This window comes from Malaclemys terrapin, chromosome 1 (assembly GCF_027887155.1).
Source record: "Malaclemys terrapin pileata isolate rMalTer1 chromosome 1, rMalTer1.hap1, whole genome shotgun sequence".
NCBI lineage: Eukaryota > Metazoa > Chordata > Testudines > Emydidae > Malaclemys > Malaclemys terrapin.
The window spans coordinates 214,852,703-214,874,287 of NC_071505.1; the positions used below are offsets into that span (position 1 = coordinate 214,852,703).

The window sequence follows — 21,585 nt, forward strand, 5'->3', positions numbered from 1 at the left end:
CTAGATGAAGAATGGGGGAGAATGAATCAAATGAATGCTTTGGGCACACAGGAGAGATATGGGTCAGAAACAAGTGTCTAACCATTTTGTCATTCAAGCTGCACGTTTAAAACAAGTAACCATGGTTATTCTTTACCCTGCAGGTCACTGCATGCTTTTTAGAATGACAAATTGTATTGGCCTATTGAAAGGGAATCTAAAAATACAATTTCTTCCTTAGCGGTCCACAAGCTTTTCCATATTGTGAACCATGTTACAGCAAGAGTTACCAGATGGCAACTGTGAGAAAACGTGACAGGGGGTGGGGGGTAATAGGCGCCTATATAAGAAAAAGTCCCATAAAATGGGACTGTCCCTTTAAAAACAGGACATCTGGTCACCCTAGTTACAGCAGAGAAAAGTTTTGAGGACCCCCTGTTCCCATATAAGCTGTAAAGAAAAGGAGCAAAGTCGTGACTTTCTTGGAGGTGATTTCTCCCCCCTCTCCGGATTGAGAATTTATGCTATCACTGAACTATCCTTATTTTTAAAATAAGGATTTTTTGCTCACCGATCCAGAAACTGAGTCTAGAATATGAATCCAGGTCTTCCGTTTGGCAGCACGTTATAATCTCTTCACTGCTGTACTGTCTTGAGTCAGGCCTAGAATTATTTATAGTGGATTTATTAGCTAGTCCTAAGATTTCAGCATTGTTCTTTTCATGCTGTACAACATTAGCTTCTCTCCTCTCTTTTTAAGGCGATATGAGCTTTCTCTACCCCTCCCCCCCCCCTTTTTTTTTTCTCCCCAGGTTCAAGAGTACAGAGAGGCCCTGGAGGGAATAATTATTAGAGAAAAGAATGGAATTCTTCTGATGCCAGAGTTGTATACTGTCCCTCCAGACAAGGTATTCTGACAATGCAGCACCTCTTGTAGCTTTCAAAGTGCAGATATCAAAATAAGTATCAGCATGATCATTTCCTGTAGTTAAATATAGGTTTGCAGTATGAGAAATGCCTTTGTCACTTCCTATACTTAACTAAAATGATTGTGCAGTGGCTTTGACTTTTTAAATTAAAAAAGACCTCACAGCTCCCATTGATAAGACTCTGGTAAATTTTTATGTTTCCAGATGGCTAGGTGTCTGATATGAGGGTTATGAAAGAGGCACAAAAATATGATGGAGTCCATTTTTATCTGAGTGGATGTGAACGTATTAAAGCTAAAGTCAAAAAAATTCCAGATTAGAAATTTGTCAAAAGAAAAAAACAAGGACAATTGTTTTGCAACATTGTTGTTTTTAGTTTCTTTTTTTCTTTTTCTTTTTCTTTTTTTTTTTTTTGCCATTGCAAGGGGATAAATGTAACAAATCTGTCTAATAATAATAATTAATGGAGATATCCCATCTCTTAGAACTGGAAGGGACCTTGAAAGGTCATCAAGACCAGCCCCCTGCCTTCACTAGCAGGACCAAGTACTGATTTTGCCCCAGATCCCCAAGTGGCCCCCTCAAGGATTGAACTCACAACCCTGGGTTTAGCAGGCCAATGCTCAAACCACTGAGCTATCCCTCCCTACTTTGAAATGAGAACACATCCCCGGCAAAGAAATAAAGTAACTCTGCCCTGCCTCTTATATTGTGTTTATCATCAGTGTGTTTTTTCAAAACCTGAATGTCCGAGATAAATTCCAGATAAATCAGATTTTTTAACTTTGGAGTTAGGGATCCACCTGATCCATTTCTTGATCAACAAACCCAGCCAGCCTGAGCCCTTTGCCAGTTCGAGCTACTAACCTATCAAATTCCTTCCTGCTAGGCCAGCCTCTCCCTCCTATTCCAAAACTTCCCAATCCTCATTGACTAAGGACATTAAATCCAGTGCAGACCAGCATATTTAAAGATGAAGTGTTGACATCTCCAGTCTTCTTTACAAATCTGAAGCTAAATAAGAGTATAGATGTATCTCCCTACCTGCTATGTGCAAGCACAGCACTGAGCCTCCCTTGTGGCCTTCAGCTGGAAACAGTGTAAATCTGGTAGGGATTTCAAGAAGTTGGTAGGGTGGGCTTTGCCTAACCTCCTTTGTGTCAGATCACATCTTACAAAGCCTCACGTATAATAAAATTCTCTAGTATTTCGCCCACCTTCTCTTGCTCTCTCTCTCAAGTCACCATTATATTACTCTGCAAATAAATTAATGGCCTTTTTTTAACAACAGACTTCCCCATTTCTTTCCTTGTGAAGGGTCTTTCCAAAAACAGTAATGGTAGGATAGTGTGTACTTCGAGGGTATATGTGCAGCTTTCATTCCAGGAAGCTAAGGTGGGCCTGCATCAGTAGTATACAAGGGTTACCTGGCAGGGGATCAGAAAGGAGACCCAAAATCAATTCAGAGCCATCGGGGGGTGGGGGGAAGCAATAGGAGTGAGAAGAATAAAACATGGAAGTGTAAATGATTATATTATATTCATGTCCAAAAGTCCTGGTCAGTATGGGGGCTCTGCTGGATTAGCCACTGTTCAAAGGTCAGCGTGCAATCTGAAAGAGCCTGCAATCTAGAAGGTGGAAGCAGGGTGGGAGGGACCAATACATCGTAACTAATGATGGCAAGTTAAAAATCTGAAAGGTGCAGATCCTTAACAGCACAAAGTATTTTGAAACACATGGTCTGTGATATCTGTTATAACCAGGTAGGGCTTATCTCTTGCTTATGTTTGTTGGCAGGTGGATGAGGAGTATGAAAATCCTCACTCAGTGGATCGTCTCCCAGGTGGAAAGTTGCCTCATCTGTGGGGCCAGTCTTTATACATCCTCAGTTCCCTATTAGCAGAGGTAATTTATCTGTAAAACCAGCGAGTTAATCTTTCAGTTCATCTTGAGATGCACTGAACTCTGAGTACTGCCCAGTCCAGCCTGCTCAGTCAGTGTCAACTGGATGCAGTATATTTCATGGCAGAATCATTTCTGTGAGTTGGCAGAAGTGGTGTTTGTCAGTTTCTCTATCCAACTTAAATTAGTTAGAAAGTGTTTGTTCCCTTTGACCTACAGCTGAGTTCATTTCAGTCCATCTCTTACCTTACATTTTCATAGAGTGAAGCAAAAAGGTATCTCTGAAAACCCAAGCATATCGTGTTTTTATATGCTACATGAAATGTCGTCATTGTAAGGAAATTTTCAACTTGTGAAGCAAGAGATTGGTTATCTGGGTTTCTCCTGTGGATACAAAGAGTGTTTCAGCTAAAGCATTGTTTAGTCTCCATGTATGCATGTCTCTTGTGAACTACACACATTGTACACGCTTGGTTTTCCTTGGTAGAGAACATTGCAAGGCATTCTGGGCTCAGACTAATGGGCAGATTCCCAAACTGCTGTGAAAGTGGAAAGGGCCAGGCAGCAGGACCAAGCAGCGGACTGGCCACATCTGTTGCTGGGCTCTGCTGCCAATCTTAGAGATATGAGGAAAGTCAAGAGCTTGAGAGGGATCATAGGAAAGGGGTTGGTCACAAGGAAGGCGCTAGAGATTGCTCTGGAGCGCGTGAGGCAGGGGAGACCCTTCCATAGCTTTACGTAGGCATTTCAAGTGCTTATCTAACTGTACTGAACATCCAGTCTTCTGAGATTCACCCCATATTAGTCCTTGACTGAGCCCAATAAAGACTCAGTAAAGGGTTAACTTTCCAGTGTCAAAAAATGACAGAAGCAACCAAATAATGTGCAGGTGCTCTCGCTCTATCATGTGAAAGGTGGGAACACAGATTGACTTCAGTCCTGACAATAAACACCTTTCCTGCAGTTTTTTTTTTTTTAATTAGAACTAACGTTTTTACTGAAAATACTGCAGAGTAAAATAGGGGACAGAGATGTTTTATGTTACATTTGTAGAAGTTTGACGATTATCATGAGGATCCCCTATAACTAGACTGGATGGTAAAGGCAGCTTACTTGGGTTCTTTCTTTTTCGGTTTTATCCCAGGGGTTTCTAGTTACTGGCGAAATTGATCCCTTACATAGGAGATTTTCAACTGCTTTTAAACCTGATGTTGTGGTGCAAGGTGAGTGATTTCATGTTTGTTACATTCTGGTGAAAAGATGGGCTAACGGGTGGTTCTACCCTCTCAAGACAGAAAGGCAGAATTAAAAATAAATAAAAAAGCTCCAACTAGTGAAGTGAAGGAGGAGGGGCAGGTCACTATGCAGTGCTACACTGCTGGGTATGCTCAATGTTTCTTAATTTGTGCATGGCATGTGGATACCCCGGTGATGATATCTGAGACAGAGAAACTGGGGGTGTGGGGTTTTTTATTGTGCCTGCTTTTTTCATGAGGAGGCGCTTACTGCAATTTATTACTGTTTTTAAAGCTCTTTCATTAGCAGTTTAAGATTGAATTTGCCAGATTCCCAGCCCCGCATCCAATTCCTGGGGAAAAGGCAGGTCTGGGCATGCTCCAGGATGATGACAGGGCAGATCTGACAGCGTGCCAGTTGCTGTGACATATGTGAAGCTCTCTGCGCTTCCCCTAAGGAACCAAGTGTGGTGGGAGCAGAAGGAGAGCCCAAGACCATCCTAATGGCTTCCTAATGCGGGAATCCCCAAACCCAGTCACTTACTGGAGGTTGTGGATGAACTAGCTAGTAGCAGGCAGGCAGGCAGGCTTCTGCTGCTGACAGGCCAGGCTTACAGCCACTACTTAAGTATGTCCAAGAGAGGCAGGGACAGAGACTTTATCCCCTGAGCGGCCCCAGTACCACTGCCAGGAACCTGCTCCTTTCCTCAGTGGGAGTAGCAGCCAGAAAGGTGAGATTAGGGGGATGTAGCAGATACCTGACAGCAGTGTGAAGCTGATCAAGGGATAAAGGCTCTTCCACTGCCCATCTGTGCAGCCCTTGAGAAGCAGTCAGGAGCCTGGATTGTCAGGAGCAACCTTCATCCCTCCTTCCTCCCTGCCGTTTGTGACCCTAGCTACCATCTGTCCAGTTTATCTCTGCAAATACCACAGAGCCTGTTGTTTACAGCTTTAGCTCTCCCCCAGAACTAGCTGTGGGATTGTTGCACAGATCCTGCATGCACATCCAAACTGACACCTTAGGGGAGGAGTGTTCTCTTACCAGTGACTGTGTTTCCTTCTGGGACTGTTTCTGTTCCTTTAGAGGAAACTTCATAGTGTTCACTTCCAGTACAGATATTCATGGTTGCAAATTTAAAATTCACTTTTTGTCAGTATTCATGAATGCAATAGTATTAACTAGCAAGTCTGTACTAGATTGTTAGATCCCGACCCAGCAAACTGACCCACATTTGCAAAACCCCACACAGAGCATTCTGCAAGATCAGGGCCTTAGATTGTAAATTCCTTGGGGTGGGGTCTTCCTCTGTATTTGTACAGCACCTATCACAGCAGGGCTCTGATCCTGATAGGGCGCCTGCGTGCTGCTGCTATAGAAATAATAAATAGCGTTCATAGCATACGTATCTCACTGACACAGATAAATTGGCTTACTACAGTGTCTTACAGTGACATCTTGTGGGGAGGAGGGAAGCTGAGATATCTGGGGAAATGAAATGCCAAATGCTGTTCTGCACATTCTTGCACCCCCAGTGGTATAACTGGGGTTGGCAAATCAAGAAAGAATACAACCTTTAGCATTTTTAGACACCCACGTGGTGGGTAAATAGCAATGATGGGTGATGTCAGAGTAAAGGAGAATGATTCTGGTTAAAATAATTCAGCTATTCTTTTCTGTTGTACAGTAACTGTCTTGGCAGAATCAAATGAAATTAAGGAAATCTTGAAACACCATGGAATCATTGTTCAGAGCATTACAGACATCTATCCAATCCGAGTGCAGCCAGCACGGATCCTGAGTCACCTTTATGCCAAGCTTGGTAGGTGCTGGAATTTAGAAGTATATGGTGGTGGTTGTGAAACCTAATTTCTTTTTCTTTTCCACTTCCCCTGCCCCCATTTCTTTCTTTTTTATTTATCAGGGGGTAGCCGTGTTAGTCTGGATCCACAAAAACAATAAGGAGTCTGGTGGCACCTTAAAGACTAACCGATTTATTTGGGCATAAGGTTTTGTGGGTAAAAAAAACCCACTTCTTCAGGCACCGGACTCCTCGTTGTTACTTATTCTTTGTTTGCTTCCAGAATCCTTTTAACTTTTTATATGTTGCGTGCATGTGGTGGTGAAATATACAGCACCTAAAGTAAAAACTAGTAATGAATATACTAATATGAATTGATGCCTTAGGTAAGGGATCTATTAGAAGAATATGTTCACTTTGTGAGCTGGCGGCCAACATAGTGGTTTCTGTATGCTCTATTCCAATGGAGTTTCACAGACTGTCAGAAGTTGGTTCTCTGCAGGGGCTAATTCTAGACACAGGCTGGGTTTTTGGAAAGAGCCTGAAGTTATGCATCTAAATCCCCTTGAACTTCAACCTTGGGGTCCTTTGACACTCCCTTCCAGGAGAGATTGGGCGCTTTGTAAAGCATAATAGATGCACAGAAACAAATATTTCACCTGGTTCAAACCGCTCACAGATTTGCTTGGTATCGTCATGGACGTTATTTTTCAATGTTAAGTCCAGTATGAGAGTGGATCAGGAATGGCAAATCCTCTCCATCACAGGCAGGGAAATTCATAGTGGGCAGTATTCAGTGCCACCCTTTTGATATTCCCATTGGGAATCCGGCTTATAAGTAGTGTGTGAGGAAACCTCAGGTGGTGTTCAGTGACCCAGATAAGCAACCCAAAATTCAGATGCTCGTTTTAAGATGTTGGGCCTTGAGCAGAGATATAAATAAATCTCATAAAGTACACCTCTACCCCGATATAACGCAACCCGATATAACACAAATTCGGACATAACGCAGTAAAACAGCGCTCTGGGGGGCGGGGCTGCGTGCTCCGGCGGATCAGCACGTCAGCGTGTCTGGCTCCGACGCGCGTCAGCGTGTCTGGCTCTGACACACTGTGTGTTAAGGGTGCCTGGCCGAGGGGTTGGATAAGGGGCAGAGGGTCTCGGGGGGCGGTCAGGGGACAGGGAGCAGGGGGGAGCCGCAGCCTGAGGAGGGGAGCTGCAGTGCAGGGGAACGTCACACGGGCTCCAGCCGGCGCCGAGAAGTTGGGGAAGACTGGTCCAAGTGGGGAAGTTGCGGATCCAGGGCAGGGAGAGGTGCCCGTCCTAGACGGCACCGTGCAGGTGCCCCTGTCCTGGCGCTGGAGGGCTTGGCACACAGTGGGCCCAGCTGGCAGGCTGCGCCCCACTCGCAGCAGCGCCGGGCGGGCTCTTCGGGTCCATAGCGCCGCACTACCTGCAGTCAGGGGCTCCGTGCGCCCCGGCAGACAGCTGGCCGCAGCGTCCTCACCGGAGACGGGCTGCGTGGGGCTCTGCAGAGGAGGAGAGACGGGCTGAGTGCAGGCATGCACAGCAGGAGCCGCCCACCGGTGGCTCACCCTCCCCCGGCACCGCGTGGGCACGGGGCAGGGACCAGGTGCATGCAGGCATCTCGGACGAGGCTGCCTGCCCTGCTCCCCCTCGCAGGCTCAGCTGCCGCTCCAGGCTGGGCGCACTCCGCGGACAGGGCAGCGGCTGCCGGGCCAGTGCCCTACCCCCGCGGGGCTCGCCCCAGCTGATGTGGTCGAGCAAGTGTGAGCGCTTCCGTGCGTCGGCTCCCCAGGTCCTAGCGCCTATCCTGGTGCGGTGCGTGGCTCAGCGTAGGAATCCTGGGGATGATTAGGGACCGGGGGGGGGTTGGATGGGTCAGTTGGGGCGGGAAGTAGGTGGGGGTTATTTGCTGACTATTAATAACGGAGATGCTTGAGGCCAAAGCAAGTTCGATATAACGCGGTTTCACCTATAACGCGGCAAGATTTTTTGGCTCCCAAGGATCGCGTTATATTGGGGTAGAGGTGTATATATTTTACATGAAGAAATCACCCACACTGCTTAGGAGGAAAAAGAGGCAGGGAGGGATAAAATTAATTCTCATCTCTGTCTGCAGAAGGTTGAGTAGGCTAACTTGAAGCAATGTTGTTGATGTTTTAACAATGACTGCTTTGTCAGCAATTGTAGATTATTCTCCCTCTGTGCTGTGATCTACCCCTGCTCAGTGGAAGGGGAATCATGTACTATTTTGGCATCATCGGCTCCTTCCTGACTTGTAGAGAACTCACTCTGGGGATGGGGACTGCAGGGAAAGGAAGGTCAAGGTCTGTAATGTGTTTAATAATACACGCATCACTCCAACCCCATGATCTTTGGGAAAGCTGAAATGAAAAATGTAATACAGCTGAAAGTCCCCTTTGCTTTCCAGAAACCGCTTTCATGGGAGCCCTTAAACCAGGGGTACATGGGCTTTGAGGATCCCCTCTAGTGGAGCCATATTATCTGAGAGCTGCATGTTGAGAGCTCTGTGAAGATGGTTCTGGCCTCCTGGTGATCCCTCCTTCCAACTCCCTTCCCTTCCAAGGATTTGAAGATCTGAGTTCAGAACCTGCTGGTTCATTCTGCAGTGGCGATCCCTCCCATCATGGGGGCGGTTTGGGGAAAGCGTGGGGGTTATGTTTGCCTGCTGCAGAGGCCAAAGACTTTAAAGGTACAAAAGGGACTTCAGCTTGGTCCCTTGGCTAGAATGAAGAATAATACCCTCCCTGATGTCACTGCACGTGGTGGGCCAGATAAATGCCTGCAATGAAGGGAAGAGTGGCCATGTGTATCCCTCTGCACTCATGGGACCACTATGTCAGAATAGGGATTCATTCCAGCTGGAGGGTGGTGTGGGTTTATAGGGCTGAGCTGGCTCTCAGACGCTAGGTAGCAGTTGTGGGTGGCTTGTGTCACTGCTCCCCACCCTGGTGGTCTTTCTGCTGCTATGCTAGGGGCCTCACATCCAGATGCTTGCACGAGTTGGACTCCTGAAGTGAATCTGGCCCAGTGGATTTAATAACTTTTATTTCCTTCTCAAGAATGTATTTAATCGTCTAGCAGGGAGAGTCCATCTGTTGAAACTGGAAAACCTTGTAGGTGACATAAGGCTTCTGTAGAATTATTGAAGTGGGTGAAGTCCTCCTTCTCTGTGTGGGTAGTGTAATCTGCTGGATACTGTAGACACAGTATCTGTGCCTGAGGCAGAATTTAAGGGCTTAATTCTGCAAAGTGCTGATCACTCGCAACTCTCATGGCTTCAGCGAGACCTTTGCAGGGTCAAGCTCTCATCGAGTAGCTGGGATTTGCTTTTTCCTAAAGATGACAGATGTGCTTTGGTTATATTTGTGTCTGACTCAGCAAAAACAAAAAAGTGCTATGTGCAGTCCTGGGAAGGGAGAGGGCACAGCTGTGAAGGAGAGGGTTCTCTTCTACACTCAATTCAGTGGTTGAATTCAGAAGAGAAGAATTAAAATTGTTATATTAAAGACCGGGATTGCCAGCTACTTGTGATGTTTGATACAGCATGAGGTTTTCTCCATTTTTTTGAAACGTACCTTGTTTCATTTGGAGTGCTGCCTGTCATTCACTGTAGATGGATTTATTTGACTTCCTGACAAATCAGTGTTTGTTCATGTATACCTTGTGTTGTTTTCCCATACAAATCTATATGGCGTTTTACCCCGTAAACATTTGGCTAGCCAGCATCAGCATGAAATGCCAGCTACAGCTTCATAGCTTTATCAGCTGATTTCTTGTTTGATCCCTGTCTTTGTTATACTCTTTTTAGGGCTTGTGTTCCTTTTTGTTCAGATTTTAAAAGAAATTGAGGAATTTTCTCCTCCATGTGTACATCTGCATAACTTCCTCAGTGGCATGCGACTGATTTGGTTGTTATTTTTTGTAAATACAGAATTTTTAGTGCAAAGAATTGTGATGCAGAAATAATTTGAAAAAGGAAAACATAGTTGAAACCGGGAATGTAAGTGTCACATTTGCATGTTCTATAACTTTCTTATCTTCTCATGGATCCATCACTTAAAAAAAAAAATTCTAGTGCTTCAGATGCTTTACAGCGAAATACTGCAATTGCAGTAAGCTATTGAGAGCCAGATTTCAGAGCTCAGTTTGTGTACTCAGTGGGAGCAGCTGGTTGCTGAGTACTTTTGAAAATCTAGCCCTGAGCTCTTATAGGGGTTGATCCAAAGCCCACTGAAGTCCATCCATGGGAGATTTTCCACTGATTTTAGAAGGCTTTTGAATCAGCTCCTAAAGAATCAGAATTGTGGTGTTATAGGATCAGATCCTATGATAGTGGGTGCGTAGAAAACTTTTAAGATAGGTGCTAACACCATAGCAATTGGAGCTATTCTCTAATTCTGCTTATTGTACATAACAGGTGTTCTTGACTGAAGCTTTGATGTTCACGTTTAACAGAAAATTATGAATAGGATTTAAATACTTGTAGATACTTGGAGAAGAAAAGGAAATATTAGATTAGATCTTTTTCATTTTTACAGGCCGAAACAAGAACATGAACCTGAGTGGCCGGCCTTACCGACATATTGGTGTGCTTGGAACATCCAAACTGTATGTGATACGGAATCAAATATTTACTTTTACCCCTCAGGTGAGCATGTTAAGCCAATAGGAAAACTTCCTCTTACCTAATGTCTAGTGATTCTCTTTGTGACTCCACTCTAGGTCCAGCAGGACTGATAAAGCAGCTGTACTTTGCTTTGCTCTTTTATAGAAGTTGGATGGCAGCCAAATAGTAATGTTGATACAGCCCTTTCTGTCTCTAAGCAGAGCCCAGCTCCTATAGGCTTATGAAGAGCACACTAGATCAATAGTACAAAATCACTGCCCTCACCACAATTCTGGCTGCTTAAAAAAAAAAAAAAGTGAGAGAGAGATAAATAGTTTATCTGAAGAGCTGATCGCTTAATAAATCTTTCTACTAATTACTTCAGTTGAAAGTGTAGTTCCACTTTATCATGTCAAGAATTATAAACCTCCAGGAGCATGGAATCTGATCTGTGCATTCTATCATCACCATGGCCAGCAGTGCTACAGAAAGGAAATCTATTCTCTCTGTTTTCTCTTAAAAGTCCTTTTGAATATATGTTTGCAAGAAAAAGCCTGTATTTTAGAATAAATGGTCCTTTTTATTCATTTAATAAAATATTACACACTTCTAAGTACAGCCTTATTATAGATTGCTGTAATTCATCCCTGGAAAATTGTGCTTGCCCCCAGAGCTCATAATTAGACCCCTGCAAGGATATAAAATTTGGATCTGCATCCATCCATGATCTGCAGAAATGGTCCACAGATAATCACATCTGTGGATATAAAGCCGATAACCGCATATTTGCTGGGCTCTCCTCATAACTTCTTTTTCATGGACAAATGAAATATTTCTTTCATTATCACCAGTCTGTATGGTATAGGGCAGGAAAGTAGATTTTATACTTGGGCTAGTAAATTTTCATTATAGTACCATGCAAGGCAAGGTTAATTAGAGCTGTTTCCTTTTCAGCCTAGCAATGTCTATAGGGCTTTTATACATGACTTAAGGAATGAAAATGAAAAAAAACTGAAAGAATACAAGTATCAGGGGGTAAAACTGAAAGAATACAAGCACTGGTAAAGACTTAACTTACATGTTTTCTGCTCCCCAGTTTACTGATCATCACCACTTCTACCTGGCTCTAGACAATCGGATGATTGTGGAGATGCTCAGAACAGAGCTGGCTTACCTCACCTCTTGCTGGAGGATGACTGGAAGACCAACCCTCGCTTTTCCCATCACCCACACCATGCTCAGTAAATTTGATTTTATCTCTGTGACTATCCCAGGCATAAATTATTATTGTGAAGGAGTAGGAGGGTGAATTTGGGAACAAGCAGATTGCATGTCTTTCATTAGTTTCTCTGCATTTTAAACATTAAGAATACGTTTGACTTCCTCTGGCTTCTGCCATATTTGAATGGCAACATGATGATTTATGAGGAATTATAAGGGTTTTTTACCCCTCCTCTCTATCCTTGCATCTCCCCACTGTACCCATCCTGTTTCTGTCTAAGAAACACTTGATATAAATTCTATTTGAAACTTGTTATCAATGCTTTTGAATAAGTTAGAGTTGTGTTCTGCCTTTATAGCACTCTTGGCCTCCGTCTTGAACCTATCCCTAGTTTGCGTTGAAGAGGACAGCTAGTTCATCTACTTGCAGGCCATATTTAAAAATGTTCCTAAACACTAAAACTAGTCCCCAGTTCAGCTAAGGACTCAATCACACACAGCTGTGTAAACTCAATTGGGATCTTAATCAGTGACTCAATATCCACTTTAAAATCAAAACTATTTTGGTTACTTACAAGTAAACTGATCATGTTAAAATGGTCAAGTGATTTAAAAATATTAAATAGACATTTGTTCCCAAACTAAATACAATTTTCATGTTTTTTTCTAGTCGATGATGGCTCTGACCTTGATCCAGCAGTGCTTGCAACCATAAGAAAATTAGACGATGGGTATTTTGGAGGGGCAAGGTAATGTCACTATCCAAAATCAATTATTCCACTGTTTCTTTGAATTAAGTCCCATTTAAGTCCCCCTGTCTTGAAGATCTGAGTGGTTCATAGGCCTTGTGCTAGCCCTCTCCATAGGGGTGAATTTCAATCTGAATTGTTACACGGAAATTAGTCACTGGTTGGATCTACAAATAACAGCAATGTAAAGTTCTTAGCAGAACCAGGTCTACAGATCTAACATCAATCGTTTTTATTAACAGATTGTTCTTTTGAGATTTCCAAGGCTTGAAATTAAATCTTAATTAAGCATCAATATTGGATGTTGGGGATTTGTGGGTTTTCAGAAACATGGTATAAAAAACAGTGATCTTCATTAAAATATGTATCAAATTTTTGAAATTAAAGGTGCATTATATATGTGTATGTATGCATAAGTGTGTACACTCCCTCTCTCTCTCTCCCCCCCTTCCCATTAGGTTATAAATAAAAGTAATGCTTATTTGTTTATTATTTCCAAACTAGTTTCCCACTATTGGCATCTTTTGGAGCCTTAAATCAGCTTTACATCCTACCTGTGGCTTTTAATTTTTGTCAAAGGAGGCTGAACCCATGGTCTCAGTGGTGCTAAACCTTTTTCCATTAAACAAGTAGCATTCTGTGGGAATTCATTCCTGCTCCGGAAAGATAAAATTCTATCTCTTACTATATGTATGTACAGCTTCTTGCACAATGGGGCTGTGACCTTGATTTGGGCCTCTAAGCACTATGATAATACAAATAAATAATAATAGGTACAACAGTATCCACCAGATCTGTGATTATTTACTGGGCACGTTTATTGTTTTGTTTCCAATTATTCTGGTACCAATTATTGCCTAATTACCAAATGTGGATGTGACAGTGGGCCTGGGTGGATTTTGAAGGGGTTTTCAGGGTTGTCCAATGAAGCACAATCCAATATAAAAATGGAAAGATGTTAATTCTTTCTTGCATGTTTTCCTGTTTGCAGGGTAAAGCTAGGCAAACTGTCAGATTTTCTTTCCACCTCGTTCTATACGCATCTGAGCTTCCTGGATCCAGACTGTGACGGAAAACTGTTCGATGATTCTAATGATGGCTGTGATAGTCCTGAAAGTGGATATGAATTAGAAATGTATCCAGATGATTTATTTGACAAAGGTAACAATCTTTAACTTGGAAGTATTGTGTGTCCTGTTGTTATAATTAAATCCTAAGTTTACTATAATACCTAATTTAGAGGGGAGAAAAAAGGTCTTTATTTTCACTGTTTATGTGCATTTGACAGTTGATGGTCAGTTGCTGTGTGTCTCAGGCACTAGTAGGGTGACAATACTCATGTATTTCTTTGGGAGGGGAGCTCATGTGCACGTTCTTCCCCAGCCCTCATAAGAGGGTGTTTACCTGTAATAGCAGCAGCAAAACTGACAGTGAAGTTAGGTGTGTGCATGATCATGTGTGGTAGTGTTGCCCTATGGCCAAGCCAAAAGACCCTTCTAAACATCAGCTGGAGAACCACCTTCCCTGCTATTTTTCTTTTTTTTATTTATTTTAAGGTGGAAAAATCCAGGAAATACTATTTCAAAGAGAAACCTATTAGAAACGTGATTTTTTTTCAAGTTGTTCAATTAAAAATATCAAGTTGACCATGTTCCTTCACTATGTTGTCTCTGGTCTCTGTCCTTTTTGCCTTTCTGTTATTTTTCAGTGGAAAATAGATACTGTGCCTCTAAAAGGAAGCACATGTAAATATTTCCAATCACTTGTTTTAATAAGCCTTTTCTATCTGTGTCTCTCTCTCTCTCCAGAAAGCCAAGATGAGCTGGACCAGTATATAAACGATATGCTGCAAAGCACAGTGCATAAGTCCTACCTGCCTCCAACTTCAAAGGAAGCTAATCAGCCTCATATGTTCAGTGCTGTTCACTCCATGCGAGAGATACTGTCAATAATGGCCAAGGCAAAGGGTTTGGATGTTCCATGTATGTCTTCTCTGTTTTTTTAATTCTTACTGAATGATAAATGTGATAAATGTAAATAACAGATTTTGACAATTGGTGACACAAGTAAATTGCAGTTGCTAGAAAGTAGCAAGGTACTGTGTTACTCTGTTTTCAATATGATTGCTTCATTATTCCCATAGTCCTATGTCATTTCATGGTAACTGTGCAATTAACATGCCACAGAACTTAAACATTTAATCTAAATGGACAATATTAAATCAGTTGCAACTAGCCAAATTTATTTTGTACTCATATTTGCAGGTGCTGTTTTTGAGTGGAACCTACAATAAAAAAAGACAGATAAAGACAATGGAAATGGGATCCCACAATGTGATTGGATGTATTGGGGTTTTTTACATTTGTGTTGTTTTAAAATGGATTGAAGACTTTTGTTTTTTAGTAAGGACATTGGGAAATGAAACATCTTTAACACCAGAAAATGCCAGTCGATGTACATAAACTCCAGAATTACAAGAAACAAATAGAAAAAAGGGCTGCATTATAAACAATAATGGGTAGATTGAAGGGCTATTAGATAATTTACCAGCTAAACCCATCTGTAAATAGACATGTAATGTATATGGAAATCCAGTGTCCATTGAAGTTAATGGAAAGACTCCACTGGACCTTGGATCAGGCCCTATATAAATAATAGTATTGTACAAACCTGTTATCCTTATCCCCTGTCCTTCACAAATAGCCTGTCCTGAGACTATAATAAAATCAATGTGAAATTAACCAGGTGTTTGCCATTCGTCTTCACCTGTCTTGTCATTTTAGGTCCCAGTCAAATAAAGCACATCCTTAACTTTAAGCACATGAGTTGTGCTACTTGCCTTAGTTGGACTATTCTTGTGCTTAAAGTTTATCACACTCTTAAGTGTTGTGCTAGATTGCATCATTCGACTGTAAGATCTTGGGCGCATAGACTGTCTTTTACTGGGTGTTGGTAAAGAATCTAGCACAATGGGGCACTGACTCTGCTTGAGCCTTTGGGCGCTACCATGTGATTAAATCACATTGGATCAGTTTCTATTTAATGAGAAAAGATAAAAACCTGAGTTGAAACTTGGTGTGTAAGTTACGTGTACCATGTCCCAGACAGCATGGCTCTTGCATTCTGATTGCTAGAGGTGTTTCTAACATTTTCACTCAGTATTATTCTTTTACTAGATGTTGCATTTCCTTTACATGTTGATTGTTTTGCTTTTCAGGCGCTTCGATGACTCTTCCAACTAAAGTTTTGAACACTCACCGGAAATCTCTGAATCTCGTTGATTCCCCACATCCTCTTGAAGTGAAGGTGAGCTAGTGGAATGATTATACAACAAGTTCTGGAAGATTGTATTTGGAATGAACTTTTGGCCATTAAAGTGGTTTTTGTTTGGAAATTATAGTTAATTGTATGTTATTGAATGAAATGCTTCCTTTTACATTAGCAAAACATAGTAAAATAACTTGTACTTATCTTTTAGAGGCAAATCCTGCCCCACCCTCTTCATAGCCATATAGGGATGATAGGCCGCAAGACCAGAGCAATGGAGGGACAGCATATTGGGAACTTAGTGTGATATGCACTCCCCATCCACCATTGAGCTGTTCTCCAAGAAGTTCAATTCACAGCAGTGTGTGGGGAGGGGGATTTGTGAAAGGACAGGGCCTGGCTGGTGGCTATGTGGCTTTACCAGCCAAACCCCACCAGGATGGAGATATAGCTCCAACAGAGGCTACTGCAGTTATAAGAGTGCACTGTCAGCTGCAAAATGTTTCATATCCTGGAAGGATGGGATTCCACCCCTTGCAGGATTCCTCTCTTCAAAGGCCAGTATTCGCTTATGCACGTGGAAAAAGGATATGGTCCTGAGTACATTAGTCATGCAACATCCGACAGTTTATTAAACAGAATCACTTTCATCTAACCACAATTTTCCCTCAACTAATTTGCTGCCAATTCATTGTATACGTTGTTTAAAAAATTGCTAATGGCAATATCTTCACTTGCAAAGCATCATTTAGAAGTACAGGTGAAGAAACCAATAGAACTTGTTGGGAAATCTTCTTTTACTTGATTTCAACTAAATTTGTTAGTTTAAAAAAATTATTAGATCAGTGCCCACGCACGTCTGATTTATAAAGTTAATAACACATGACAGGAGAGAGATGAGAATAGTTTGTTTCCTGCTGTTACAAAATTTCTAGTTTCTTTGGCCAAAAATCTTTCTCGTATTATAATATCTCTGCTGACTCACTGGACCAAAAGTATTTGTGACTGTATTGGGAATGTTCCATACTAGCTGTTATATTTTCTGCGATTAATCACCATCTCTACTGTAGTTTGATGTAAACTGCATGGTGTATCTAAATTTCAAATAAGGAATTGCATTACTGTGCATTATTATGTCTTCTCCAGTGAGTAGCCAGAGCTAATGAGTTAGTGTTCCATCTACTTACTCTTTCATACTTTTGTTGGTGGGATTTTTTTTTTAATCTCTTCTGTCTTTGATGATCAGGATCCTGAAGCTGTTTTGCACTTACCCAAAGATGATCATGGTGATTTGGATTGTGAGAAGTTAGTTGAACAGCTGAAGGAGTGCCCAACTCTACATGATCAAGCAGATATATTATACGTCTTGTATATAATAAAGTAAGTTATCAAGGGTTTTCTGAATTGTCTCTTCAGCTTGTCTGGAAGTTCCATCACAGGTTCCTCAAACAAAAGCGTAGATATTGTAAACATTTCAGTCTACTTTAATAGTTTGTTTTTTATGGGGATATTTACAGGTACCTTACATATACTAATGCATATATGTACAGATTTTAGGTGAGACAGGTAAGAACACAAGGACTTGATGAGGAATTGTTTAACATAAAAAATGCACTGGCACTTGAGGCCTGGAACAAAGCTCACTGAAAACAAATACGTACGTCTTCTATATTCGCAAAATACAGTACATGATACAATATTATTGTACACCAATAAGTTCACAAGAAGTGGGGGTAGAATTTTTATACACAGGTAGGTAGGCACGTGGACATTTAGTGCAAAATTGTTTTGTTGTGTTATTTTTCAGTATATAAAAGAGTACCGCTTGTCTGGATGGAGTGCAAATGTAGTTTTAATGAATTTGTCTTTGTTTCTTGCATGTTAAAGTGACCCAATGGCTAAAATCCAACAATCCTCAAAACACTCTTGGGAATGTCTAATTGGAGCTGCTAAACATAGTAAAATAGCGCAGTAACTAAACAGGATTGATGAGAACAGAACACAAATTTAATCCAACAGCAGTTTTGTAAGAGTGTATTTACTAATACATACTAATTTTGGTTTTTTTTTTATGTTGAAGAAACACTACAGGATATTGGCAGAGAGTTAGCTTAAGGGTGGGGGACACTTCACCCAATGCTTGGTTTTCTTAATAGCACACATGATCTTTTGTATACTTCTGTGTTTTGCTTCTCACAGCAGGGCCTTTCTTGGCTCTGGGATCTTTCTGAGCATATGTCTAGCAGCCTCATTTTTCTCCCTTGCCCTTTATATCAACCCACCACATTTCCACGGTGTTGGGCCAATATCACAGCAACATCATCTTTCCAAAGGCAAGCCCCCTTTGATGCACTGCTTCCCACAAAAATTATCTGGGGCGGCACTGTGGTAATATTATGAAGCATAATCAACAGGGAGCCAAGTTCTTCACCATCATGAACTCTTGGAGGGAGTTAAGAACACAGGAGATAAACTTTTTGTTCATCTGAACTTCTTCTTCATGCCCCTTCCAGAAGTTTAGAAATATGAAAGATGTAGTTTCCCAAGAAGAATGTCACTATTTAATTTGTATAATCTCCAGCAGTTTTCTACAGAGTGTTTGGATTCCTATGACCTACTGCTAGAGTGCAGAATTCTCAAACCCCAAACACAGTTGCAAAAATAAACTCACTACCTCTTTCAACATCTTCACCATGATGAACAGCAGCAGCATTACCACCTTCTTTTGATGCCCAGAAGATGTCAAATCTAATAGGGTATAGTATGAAAGTTTGATTAACAACTTGAGAAAAGGCAACATGATGAAAATCTATGAGAAACCCTTGACACATTGAAGAAACTAATTCAATCTTCAGCACTGTTGGTGAAAGCTATTGTTATTTGGCTTTGTCCTGCAAGGTGCTGAGCACCTTGTTCCTGATCCAACAAAGTATCTAAATAAACCCTTAACTTCAAGCATGAGAGCCTCTCTGTTGACTTCAGCGAGACTACTCACATGCTTAACTTTAAGCAAGAATATAAGTATGGGATTTCCAAAGAGATTTATGTGCCCAAATCCTGTTGACTTCTAATAGATGCCTAATTGCCCTCTGTGCTTGTAAATTCCTTCCCAAGTGATCTGTTGGATTAGGGCCAGACTGCTTGGCACCTTGCAGGATCATACGGAGGTTCAGTTTCCTGCTTTCACCATCTGTCATGTCTCTGCATGGATTGTCTTTAGAAATCTGCGTTCTTTGCTCCTGGGCACCAAAGTTGTCATTTCTGCTTTTTCTTCCGGCAGAGGCCCAGACTGGGATACAGAGCTGAATGGCCAGTATGGAGTCACCATTCATTGTCTGCTCAATGAGCTCTACAGCAAGGCAGGCCAGAACCAAGAGTGGGGGTTAATTCGTTACATCTCTGGCATACTCAAAAAGAGAGTGGAAGTTCTGGCTGAGGTACAACAAACACAAATGTTGCCAATTTCTTCAGTTTCCCTCCTGTGTGCCCCAGAAACAGATATTCTCAAATAGTTTTGTCTATTAACACTCAAAACACAAATTACAATGTGGCCTATGTTTACCCCATTCTGGTTTTACCTTCCATCAAGTGTGTTAAAGCAAAGAGAATGCTGTAGTATATTTTAGAGCAGCAATGAAGGCTTAGTAACATGAAACCTTACAATAAAACTCTGCCTTTGAACTTCTCTGAGAAGGGTAAAATCTGAGTGAGGTTGCCTGGTTATTTGGAGATATGAGGGTTGTAGATTAGTGAAGTGAGACTAGAAAGGTTCTGCAGTACTGGAGAAGGTTAGATGAAGATTTTTTTAAAAAATAAAAAGGTGTCTTGAATATAATAATTATTTATTTGTGTTACCGTAGTGCCTTGGAGCCCCAGTCGTAGAGTTTAAGGCCAGAAGGGACCACCAGAAGTCTGACCTCCTGTACTTCACAGGCCATCAGCACCCATGCACTAAACCCAATAATCAAAATTAGACCAAAGTATTACAGCCCACAGAAGACTAGACTATGTGCCAAAGGCAGAGAATAGGAGAGAGCAAGGTGCACCAGTGCCCAAGACCCCTGTAATGGCAGGGAAATCATAGGCCAGTACAAAAGGATGGTCCCTTTCCCAAAGAGTTTACAGTCTAAAGTCTAAGTATATTAAAATATACAGGAATGACAAAACATCTGGAACTATTTAAGGAAAATGGCAGAAGTCCGTTGTCTACATCTGGGGCTTGTCTGCATGTACAGTACTGCTGTAGTGCTTTAGTAAAGAAGCTACTACGCTGATGGGAGAGCATCTTCCTGCCGGCATAGTTAATCCACCTCCGTGAGAGGCAGTAGCTATGTCTACACCGGGGGTTAGGTCGGTATAACTGCGTTGCTCAAGGTGTAGATTTTTCACACCCCTGAGCGACATAGTTATACTGATATAAGTTTGTAATGTAATGTAAACCTGGCCATTGATTTAATCCTGATCATTAAAAATTATTTCCTTTCGACTGTCATAAATAAGTCTCCAATTGCCGTGCTTCTACTTAGTTACAGTAAGATTTGCGTATTGATATCATTCCTAGCCATTTTTTGGCTTGCTTTTCATCCTGTGCAACGCTATTGCAGCGTTTTGACCATCACACACACAAAGGCTACAGTGAGCAATTTGTTGTAACTGCACTGCACCATTTCCCTAAGTATGAAGCATGTTTTTTTCCTGTCTTCCTAGAGGGGCCACGAAGGGCTAGCTGGGCATGGGGCATTGAAAAATTTATAAATTAGGATGTTAGGACTCTGACAATGGAGTGCAGGGGAGGATGAGGGTATGATTAGTTCTCAGGGGGGTTGGGAAACATTGCTCTGCTCTCAATGGGCTTTGATTCAGGGGCTTATAGCTGTTAAACTAAACACTTTGCACTAAGACCAACATAAAGAAGGTAACATACAGCAGGACTGGGGCGGGAGGGCAGTGCCTATTTGGAAATGCATTCAAGTGTCTAAACTGACTATAGGACAGAATATTGCATACAGAGAATCTTTCTTTTTTTGAAGGGATACAATTGTTCAGAGTCTGTCTGGCTGTAATACTATACTACATACATTCTCTCTCTCACACCCACACACACCAATGAAGTTTTCTTGTAACTTTATCTATTTTATCTTGTAAATAACAAAGTCATAATCATATAGGAAGCGTTAGAATACTCCATAGGCCAGAGCTAGCACCACTGAAGGTGAAATTGTCATATCTCCATTGGCTTCAGTGGACCTATGACAATCTACATTAATGTACATTTAATCTACAATAGCTGAGGTTCTGCCTCTGAACTGTACATTTAGTAGCAGCTGCAAATACACTGAGGAATTACTGAAGAAATGCTTTTTTTTCTAGAATTTAAAAAAAAATATCATTGTTGCCATATAACTTAACAGAGTGGGCTCTCTTGCTTTCTGTATTGTACTGTAATAGGCATGCACAGACCTTCTGTCACACCACAAGCAACTTACAGTGGGCCTGCCACCTGAGCCGCGTGAAAAAACTATTACCGCGTAAGTGTTAGCTCTGTCTCAGTCTGGATGTCTTGTATTTCAGAGTTCCTACTGCCGATACAGTGTTTCTGTAACAGGATGCTGGCCAGGAGAGCCTGAGCCAGCCCCCTGTTAGCCCAGATCCAATTAAGAAGCATTAATTGGAGCTGGCTGAGTATGCCATGCTTAATTGATAGAAGGGAAGCACCTGTGGGCTTTATTCGCCAGCAGGGCTCTATGGGGCTGGCAGGAAGGAAGCGAAGGGGGGAGAAAGGAAAGGGAGGAGCTAAAGGCTGTGCGTCCCTGCATGCTGGAGAAGCAAGCTGTCCCCCAGGTTGCTAGT

The 21,585-nt window shown here is 41.9% G+C and overlaps 1 protein-coding gene across 6 annotated transcripts in view; it reads left to right on the forward strand.

Moving 5' to 3' along the window:
* The window catches only part of PHKA2 (phosphorylase kinase regulatory subunit alpha 2), a 73,393-nt gene that overhangs the window by 21,674 nt on the left and 30,134 nt on the right, over window positions 1-21,585 (forward strand). For all 6 annotated transcript variants that reach the window (XM_054006690.1, XM_054006681.1, XM_054006705.1 and 3 more), the window contains 13 exons: window positions 792-887; window positions 2,706-2,813; window positions 3,955-4,033; window positions 5,731-5,865; window positions 10,431-10,540; window positions 11,595-11,739; window positions 12,390-12,468; window positions 13,460-13,629; window positions 14,277-14,450; window positions 15,686-15,774; window positions 16,982-17,115; window positions 19,016-19,172; window positions 21,184-21,263. In XM_054006690.1, the coding sequence (XP_053862665.1) occupies window positions 792-887; window positions 2,706-2,813; window positions 3,955-4,033; window positions 5,731-5,865; window positions 10,431-10,540; window positions 11,595-11,739; window positions 12,390-12,468; window positions 13,460-13,629; window positions 14,277-14,450; window positions 15,686-15,774; window positions 16,982-17,115; window positions 19,016-19,172; window positions 21,184-21,263 (1,556 nt within the window). The remainder of the gene's footprint in view (window positions 1-791; window positions 888-2,705; window positions 2,814-3,954; window positions 4,034-5,730; window positions 5,866-10,430; window positions 10,541-11,594; window positions 11,740-12,389; window positions 12,469-13,459; window positions 13,630-14,276; window positions 14,451-15,685; window positions 15,775-16,981; window positions 17,116-19,015; window positions 19,173-21,183; window positions 21,264-21,585) is intronic.